Below are 9,682 nucleotides of genomic sequence, written 5' to 3'. Positions count from 1 at the left end.
TCTACGAAGCGAAAATATAAATGAATGCATATGCGATAATATAAACCAAAACCAAGAAATATATCGGTACACATTAACATAAATAAATTATAGTTAATTGAAAATATACGTTCTACGAAGCGAAAATATAAACAAATGCATATGCGATAATATAAACCAAAACCAAAAGAGCCTATATAAGAAATGTCATCAACATTAAGAGGATAAAGAAAATGCCTAAAACAATGTCATCCTAAACATACAACTTAACAACCAAATTATGTTACTCATAACAAAATCTCGCCGATTTCAATCAAATCTCTAGGCTTAGTCCTTATTACATGCAGCCAGCCTTTATGCATCTCATCTTCAACATAAAAGAATTGCTTTGCTTGTGACGAGAAAACAAAGGGATCATCAGATAAATTTCGGCCTGTGTGCATCAACTTAGAAAAGTTTACACACACACTCTTATCTGGATATGATTTTATCCCCTTGTGTATGTCTACCCAATCACAACGAAACATTACAACTTTGTAATTTCCAAAGTAATCTAATTCGTAAATTCCTTTAAGCTTTCCATAATATATATGTCCATCGGCTTCAACCATTATCCCAGAATTCTGCGTTTTTCTATGTAGCTCGCGATCCACTGTTTGAAATTTGTACCCATTGATCATGTACCCGGTCATTCTTTTACCGTTTCTAGTTAAGCCGCCGGCCAAAGCTTTTCTTAATTCTCCTTCTTTAGTACTTGTATCTAAGTTTTGAACCTAAGAACGTAAAGAAACAATGATTTAACAATTATTTTCATAAACGGCTGACTGTTTTAAAAAAATTTCTAAAATATAAGGAGAAAACCTAACTTCTGAAATATAAGGAGAAAACCTGAATTTGAAGCCAGTCTGCGAATTCATTGATAATCCAGTCATTTTCGTCACTTGGGATAGAGGTAAGGTTATTCTCGTGGCGCTTTGTATAAAGGAATTCACTTCAATGAAAAACATTGTACTTAAGAGACATGTTTTAAAAATGAGTAATACCCGTTAAATTCACATAAGAAATCACACTAGTACTTACTCAAGGACCGCTTTCATCTCATCTGAATGAAGCAAAACATAGCGGTGTGCTTGTTTTAAGCTTTTGTCATCTAAGCATACTTTTTCTCTCATCCCAATCACTCTACCACCGGATTGGTACAAGTAGCAATCCATGTCTTGAATAACATCGTCATTTCTCTTAGATCTATTAAAGATGGTCTCAACACCTTCCAGGTATCTTGAACAAAATGTAATAGTCTCCTCCAATATGTACCCCTCAGCAATCGATCCCTCTGGTTGAGATTTGTTGCTCACATATGATTTCAAATGAGATAGATACCTTAACAAAAATGAATTATTATTGACTAATACAATCAAAAGTAACTACTTAACAACACTTAGGTTTTTAGATATATACCTTTCTACCGGATACATCCATCTATACTGGACAGGTCCACCAAGCTTCACCTCCTCTACTAAGTGTATTAACAAATAAACCATGATAGTGAAAAAGGTTGGCAAAAACTCTATTTCCATTCGACAGAGTATAAGGATAATTTTTGATTGAAGAGATTCTAACTCAGTGTAATCAAGAGTTGAAGAACACAAAGATTTGAAAAAAGAAGACAAGTCTCCAAGCAAGTCGATTATTTTTGTGGACTTGGATGCTCTTAATGCTATGGGTAGGATATCTTGCATTAAAACATGATTGTCGTGGCTCTTAAGATTAATTAGTCTTCGTTGTTTCATATTCACGCATCTAGAAATGTTCGACCCGTACCCATCTGGAACTCTAATTTTTTGCAAGACTTTTAAAAATCTTTCTTTTTCCTCGCTGGACATGGAGTATGAAGCTGGAGGCATGTATTTTCCCCTATTAGGAAAATCTTGAAGCCAAAGATGACTCTTTACACCCAACTTCTCAAGATCCTTTCGAGCATTCTCATCATCTCTACTCTTATCCATATCCAAAAGTGTACCTAATATATTGTCACACACATTCTTCTCAATGTGCATAACATCTAAATTATGTCTTAGAGGATTGTGCTCCCAATAAGGCAACCTGAAAAACACACTCTTTTTGTTCCATAAATTATCATTATTGTCATCCTCCCCGAGGACATTAGTCGACTCACCTACTTTTCTAGCTCTATTTTTCCTCTTTCGACGTTGTTTAGACTTGCCATAAATATAATCAATCCCTTCTTGTTGTCTCAAAACATCAGACCCACTGGCACAAATTGGAGCACTACTATACTCTGTAGTCCCATCAAACAAACTTCCTTCGGAACGATAAGAATGGTCCTCGTCTAACCATTGCCTGTGTCCAACATAACAAATCTTACCCCCAAACCTACCAGAGTTTGTGGAATGAGTGCAGTGAGGGCAAGCATCATAGCCTATTGTACTCCATCCCGATAGCATGGCATAAGCAGGAAAGTCATTAATAGTGCTATGTAAATCTGCTCGTAATTTAAATTTTTTTCCCTCATAAGCATCAAAAGCATCAACACCATTCCACAACAATTCTAACTCATAAAGTAGGGGCTGCAAAAACACATCGATATCAATGCCAGGACTGGATTTTTCAGGAATTATACATGACAATATAAATGACGATGGTTTCATGCACAACCAAGGTGGCAAGTTGTAGGGTATTAGAATAACAGGCAATGTGCTGTACGTAGTATTCATCAAACGATATGGATTAAACCCATCAGTAGCTAATTCTAACCTAACACTGCGAGGATCAGATGCAAATTGAGGATAACGAGAATCAAATTGTTCCCAAGCTAAAGCATCTGCCGGGTGTCTTAGTTTTCCATCTTTTACACGATCCTTATGATGCCATCTCATGTCTTCTGCCGTTTTTGGTGACTTGTATACTCTTTGAAGCCTAGGAATTAGGGGAAAATATCTCATCACCTTAGCTCCTTCTCCTTTCTTTTCTTTACCTTCACCGTTACCTTCACCATTGCTTATCTTCCATCTTGATGTGTGGCAAACATGACACACCTCCTTTTCGGGAAATTCCCCCCAATATAACATGCAGTTTCCTGGACATGCATGAATTTTTTCATATCCAAGGCCTAAGTTATTGATTAACTTTTTCGCCTCGTAATAAGATGACGGGAACTCTCTGATTTGGGGAAATGCTTCGAGAAGAAGTTCAATTAATTTATTGAATGACTCAATAGACCAATGAAACATACACTTTATATGAAACAAGTGCAAAATAAAGGACAATTTTGAAAAAGTTTGACATCCTTCATAAAGTTCTTCATTTGCGGCCTCAAATAATCTTTTATACTTTGCCTCTTCCTCGACGTCGTTTTCTTTTGAGGGTTTATTAGATTCATTATCAGATTCATCAGAACCATACTCATGATCTGAATCATCATTAGAACTAGATCCCATAGATACATCATCAAGATCGCTATTTTTCATGTGTGAGTTAGGAAGTTCATCATTAACTCCTTTTGAAAAGTGTGAAATGTTAACCAAATTAGCTGCATCCAATAGACCATTAATATCATCACGGCCTACAAATGATCCTTTACTACTGCTACCAACATCGACACCAGTTATACGATCAAGAACATCCCCTTTACCATGCCAAATCCAGTTTGTGTACTTTTGATAAAAGCCTTTGAACAAAATATGCCCCTCTACCTCACTAAGTGGCAACCAATAACGTAATTTGCAATTTTTACAAGGACACTTTGTTTTTCCTTCTACAAGACTTTCTTTAGCTAGCGCAATAAATTGCAAACAACCATCTATGTAGTTGGAATGGTCGTTTGGCAATTTAATCCAACTTGTATCCATGTCTACAAAAAAAAAAAAAACACACACACACACACACATCCATATTGATTAGACGTGTATAGTATAGTTTCCTATCGTAGAAAAAAAATTACTAACGTCCCTTGATATAAATAGTAGGATTTTTCTTTCTAACATACACTACTACAAAAAAAAGAATTAAGTAACACCTAATAGAGAACTGTTAAGTTAAATAACTGTTCTCTTGCAGTAAAGAGAACGCTTGTCTTAAGTAAGCGTTATGTAAAAAAAAGAATAGAAAGCGCTCCTTATATTAACCGTTGTCTAAACTCATCATTAAATTATTAAAATAATAGTTAAAAAAAAAAGTAAATCAAGTAATCCAATATCCCCGACCGCCTCTTCTAACCCACTATAAGTTAACAAAACATAGGTCTGAAGTCATGCTCTAGGAAATAAAAAAGGAGACACAAACGTGAGAGCAGTCAAGAACCCAAGACGAAGCATATTACAGAATGCATATTACAGAATAGAGACAAGAGAGTAAGTCCAAGACTGTAGGCTTTAATGAAAAATTGCAAGTGTTCAAATTAACTCAGCAAGAAAACCAGCAGAATTAATCCTTTTCCTAATATTAAATAATCCTTGCTTAAGAAACCACCACCATACAGGAAAATAGCAATAGATGACACAAGTAAACAAGAATGAATGATTGATCACAAAAAAAAAAAAAAAGAAAAAAAAACTGCTTTGACAAAGTGAGAATTATTTGATTTATTGTTACCTGATATCCCAAAATTGATTAATTAGAAACTTTGAAATGAAACCAACAATTTAAGTTAGCAGCAATATCCACAGTAGCCCTGTGATTCAAAATGAAAAAACTTTATCAATGACCAAATTTTTAGACAACAAAATATCACTAAATAAAATGAAAGGGAATTGAAATGCAGTAAATCAATAGCGAATAGCCTGTTTATAATGACAGTCCTATAGAATTAATTTTTTGTTCTCCTATGACCATCTCAGAAGTGGTTTACTTGACAAACTAACTGATATACACTTAATAGAAGTGCCTTCCTGATTTGGATCAGCGTAGAGAACTCGGCCTTCTATCATGCCTTCAGAAATATACTCTCTTGCTGTGTCTGACACTTGTTGAAGGACTCATGGTTGAGGAACATAAATTATGCCTCTTTACACTACAAACTCTCGATTTGTAGAGGTTGCTTACTTCAGCACCCAACTTAAACTAAAGATATAATTCACATCATGCTGCGACTCTTTAGAAGATGAAAATTGCCGAAGGAAAACTCTTATTTTGCACTGAATTTGAAATTTTAAGTGTGTCTAATATATGCTACATTTTTTCTGCATTAGTTAATGACATGAAGTTACCAAAATGTGTTTCATACTTCCATCTTCAATGACTCATAAAGCTCCCAAATTCATATCCTTGTGTGCTATATAAAAAGTTATTGTCACTACACTCATTTTCATTCTCAATCCAAACTATACTTTTAGAGGGATGGGAATGTAGAAATATTATTTGTTGGCAGGGGAAAGGCTTCTGAACTTAATATTTCTTGCATTCTTTCTATAGGATGTCATGTTTTGTGCCAATGTCAATTATATACATGGACCTGTAACCAGAGAACTTTTACTTAGTTAACCAACCACTACTCATGACAGGAAGTTGTTTCTTGTTGACCTTGGACTAGGTAATCTCGTCATTTGTATGACTGTCGATGATTTTATATTTTTACTAGTGTTTTTTTAATCTATCTAGCATTTTAAACTTGTTTCAGGGATAGTGGATGGAAAACATGTGGATCGATTACAATCAGTGTCGTGATATGTTCAGGTTAGCTCACTTATATTTATAATCCAAATACATCATTGTCTGTTATTGAATTGTGTTCTCTCTTATCCAACACCACCTAAATATGAATTTAACAGGGGAACCTACATTATGCAAGTGTGCATGCCCATATTTGTAGAACCACAAGCAGAAGAAATAAATTAGAGTCACAAGCAACAGTAAGTAATGATGAGGTTTAAAGTATTCGGGCTCCGTTCGCAATTAGATGTACGGCTGAGGATTGAAGGACTCAAGTTTGTAATTAGTTATTGTGCCATGAGTGTATATTTTCCCAATATTTTTATATTTTGAGTTCAAACATTACTTTGTACTTCTTTCCTCAAGATTTGATCTTTACATTATGGATAATTGAGGCTTGATATTTATTAATTTGGCATATTCAGATGTTGTGAAATCATCAAATTGTAAGAGTTATAAAATCTTTGAGTAGAGTCGTATGATTATTACAAAAGCTATGTTGAAAGAGGACGGTGAAAGACAATTAGGCACGGGATCTGGTGGCATAAGAGCATGGTTTAGCAAGGCAAAGAGCACGGTTCAACAAGGCAAAATAGCACAGTTCAATAGGTACAAAGAAGACGGTTCATACAAGCAACCGTGCTCTTGTTTTTTTACAAAGAAAACGGTTCTAAAACTCAACTGTGCTGTTTTGTGTTACTAAAGAAGACGGTTTGACTCGGATACAACCATCCTCCTAGGCAAAGAGGACGGTGACCTAGAGGATGGGTCTTGTACCCCTTTAAAGATGGTTTTTAACCGTCCTTGTTGCCTATTTTTGTAGTAGTGAAATTTTTATTTTAGTGAAATTCATTTATCAAAGGGAAACTAAGGCAGCTAAATTGATCTTTCCCTGTACTTGTCATAAAAGGTACACATCAATGAAAGACACATATAAAAGTTTTTGAATGCTAATCAAAATTAGTTCATCATCTTGCAGGACAAAGACCTAACAGTTCATTCAAGCAGATAAAAAACCATGGAAATGAGAAGATTGTAAGATTCATCAACTCCGTAACCAAAACAACCCATGGGCTAATTAGTCGAATTACCGAAGTCGAGAACTTTAATGGTTGGTAAAAGGGAATTAGAGCATTTGGTTAGTACAAAAGTGAAACAGGTGGAATTCAATGTTTATGCTCCTCCATTTACGACTCACTCAAACTCAATGAACCAGAGGATGTTTTATCTGATATTTATCAGTCTGCTAAGATTTGCTATTTTTCTATGTTAATTCTATCGATCTGTACAGTGCAACAAACGTGCTACGAGGGATGCTGCAATCACACGATTAGAGCAGAGTCGTATGATTATTGCTTTAAGATAGGCTGAATACAGCACGGGAAAAATTATAGACATTCTATCTTTATGTCGCAACTTGCAATCGCAAATCACGAGCATTCTATGGCACCGAAAGGGTTAACTCAAACATTCTGGTCAGGTTGAATGAATACGACAAACTATATATACACATAACCAAGCAAATTAAAGGTCGAATTAATTCGCAAATGAATTATACTGAAGGATTTAATGAAGATAACAGAACTAGGTAAAAATTATACACATAATTTCGTTGTCAGAGGGCAGATTTAATGAAGATAACAGACCATGAAATCCCAAACATATTAAAAACATCATATTAACCCTAAATAAAAATCGAGTAATTGAAATTATCAAGCAATAACTTAATCATCTTTGATGATGATCGAATTTACTAAATGAAAATGAGCGAGAAACAATAAATTATCGAATTGAAATTCTCGATCGAAATTATACATATTCCGATTAAATCAATCGAAATTACCATCAATAACATACAAGTAATTGAAAATGAATGAGAAAACCGTACCTATGATATGTAATAAGCAGATTGCATCTTTGCGAAGAAGAAGAATTGATTGAGAGATTGAATGTCTTTGGAGATCTGATGATTGAACGAGAAATTGAAGGTTAGGGTTTTTTTTTTTTTTTTTGAAGAAAGCGATGTATACACGCGCGTGTATACAGTAGAGTATAAGGTGATAGCATGAATAATTAGCGGGATTATTTCGTGAATTTTAGAAATTGCGCCTTTTGCTAATTGTATCTGGCGGTTTTGCAAAAAAATAAAGTTGGAGGGTTATTACGGTCGACGCTTTATGAAAGCATCAATACAAAAGCGTCATCAATGTAAGGGATTTGTAGTAGTGATAGGCAGACTGTTAGGAACACTTTGTCGGGCCTTATGACCGCTTATAGAGTTCTGGCAAATTTATATATAGCCTGGTCGTGGCGAGAGCTGCTATAGTATTCTAATGAGTCGATTCTTTTGACTAAAGACTATTCACCTAAGATGGCACGATTTGATTAACTTTGATTTGTGTTACTACGACCTTCGTAAATGGGGTCAAATGGGCATATTTTGGGTTATGATGGCTATGGCTATTCGAAGGAATGAGTGCGATAGGAATTGTCCATCCCCTTGTCGTGGTTAAAACAATATCTCGGGGCCACTCGAGGAGTAATGAATCGAAAATGCGTGGCCACGCTCGGAAGGTATCCCGAGTGGATAAATCCGGTCAATCAGTTATTCTCCAGATCGAGGAAACCACTCTCGATATGATCACTTGCAAGTACGACCTGAAAGACACCTTGCATTGAGTGGGAGATAGTAATAGGACAAGAGAATTGGTGACACACACTTGTCGAGGACAAGTGGGAGATTGTTGGGAAATGTGTCCTCAACAATAGTGCGATCACATGATTTAAATATCATTATTAAATCTCATTTGAAGAATACATGTGGGATGTAATATTTTACAGTCAACTGGTCCACACATATCGGTAATGATTGGCTGACTAGAGTTTGACATTACTGTCGTGCGACGGTGGTGATCAGTTGATCCCCTTAGGTCATACCTATAGGGAAATACTCTTAATTGATTATTCAATTAATCGTATACCGATACGAGTTAATTAAATTGCTTAAAATTGACGGATGATTTTGTGAGTATAATTTACTTATCTTATTGTAAATATGATTAAATGAGACACGGTCTAAGTAATCGAATTGTTTTATTACTTAGATGAAATCATTGTTTACAGAAACAATTGGAACGGAATGAATAAATCATTATAAATACAGAATGTTGTAATTTATAATTTGGAAACATTTTGGCACGAGTAATTACGAATTACTAGTCAATTTTGTAAATGACATATTTTATGAGTATGTTGATTTTTAATATGTTAAAAATACATTACATTGTGACATGTCATGTAACATGTTACATGTGACAAAATTGACAAATGATAAAATAAAATGGACCATCCATTTTATTATGAAAGTGCCGAAATTAGAGGGAGTGTTGGGTTAATATTGTGTTTTCATATTAGTGGAAAACATAATTATTAAAGACTACCTACTAGCCTTGCAAGCCTAAGCTTTTGAGAAGAGCAAAAACAAAAGGCATTGGGCATACTACCCAATGCTCTTTTTTCGGCCACCCACAAGAAAGAGAGAAGAGCTTTTCTCTTTTACATTATTATTCATTCTTCCCATCTAATTTTTCTAGAGTAAGAAAATGCAATAAAAACTCTCTACAATTTATGATAATTCTAGAGAAATAAACTCACATATACTCCCTCTTGACCGAGATTTTCAAGAGTAAAATGCAATTTATTTTGTGTCAATTTTATAGTAAAACTAATATTATTACTAGATCTAAATAATATTAGTTATTAAGAGTTTTCCTTGGGTATATGCTTTTGGGAGGGATTCTATACTTGAATCCTTGTTCATCCATTTGGAGAGCTCAAGAACAAGTGAGTAGGTGAACTCACTTGTGCCCATAAATCCGAAAATCACAATGTAAGATGATGGTTTCTTCTTTATATTGTTTATTAGTTTGCATGCATAAGATCACAATTTAATTTTATGATTAAATTAACATAAAACATATATGAGTATGTTAGTATATAAAGATCTACAATTCCTTCAACTGTATTTCCTTAATCT

The 9,682-nt window shown here is 34.6% G+C and overlaps 1 protein-coding gene across 1 annotated transcript; it reads right to left on the bottom strand.

Annotated features, from left to right (window-relative positions):
• Positions 1-266: 266 nt before the first annotated feature.
• On the bottom strand, positions 267-3,848 carry LOC141590240 (uncharacterized). The gene is made up of 4 exons (XM_074410845.1): positions 1,438-3,848; positions 1,060-1,359; positions 868-970; positions 267-752 (listed from the first exon to the last, which is right to left on the bottom strand). The coding sequence occupies exons 1-4, from the start codon at positions 3,846-3,848 to the stop codon at positions 267-269; spliced, it is 3,300 nt and encodes a 1,099-aa protein (XP_074266946.1).
• Between the last annotated feature and the right edge of the window lie 5,834 nt (positions 3,849-9,682).

This window comes from Silene latifolia, chromosome 7, assembly GCF_048544455.1.
Source record: "Silene latifolia isolate original U9 population chromosome 7, ASM4854445v1, whole genome shotgun sequence".
NCBI classification, from domain to species: Eukaryota; Viridiplantae; Streptophyta; class Magnoliopsida; order Caryophyllales; family Caryophyllaceae; genus Silene; species Silene latifolia.
This window is presented reverse-complemented; position numbering and strand designations above follow the sequence as displayed.

What these genes read in the sequence shown, in the direction of transcription:
- LOC141590240 (XM_074410845.1), bottom strand. Translation starts at nt 3,848, where the DNA reads ATGGATACAAGTTGGATTAAATTGCCAAACGACCATTCCAACTACATA. An exon ending in GAGATGAAAGCGGTCCTTGA is followed by an intron (nt 971 to 1,059) that starts GTAAGTACTAGT and finishes TTTTCATTGAAG; the next exon opens with TGAATTCCTTTATACAAAGC. An exon ending in CAGACTGGCTTCAAATTCAG is followed by an intron (nt 753 to 867) that starts GTTTTCTCCTTA and finishes TTACGTTCTTAG; the next exon opens with GTTCAAAACTTAGATACAAG.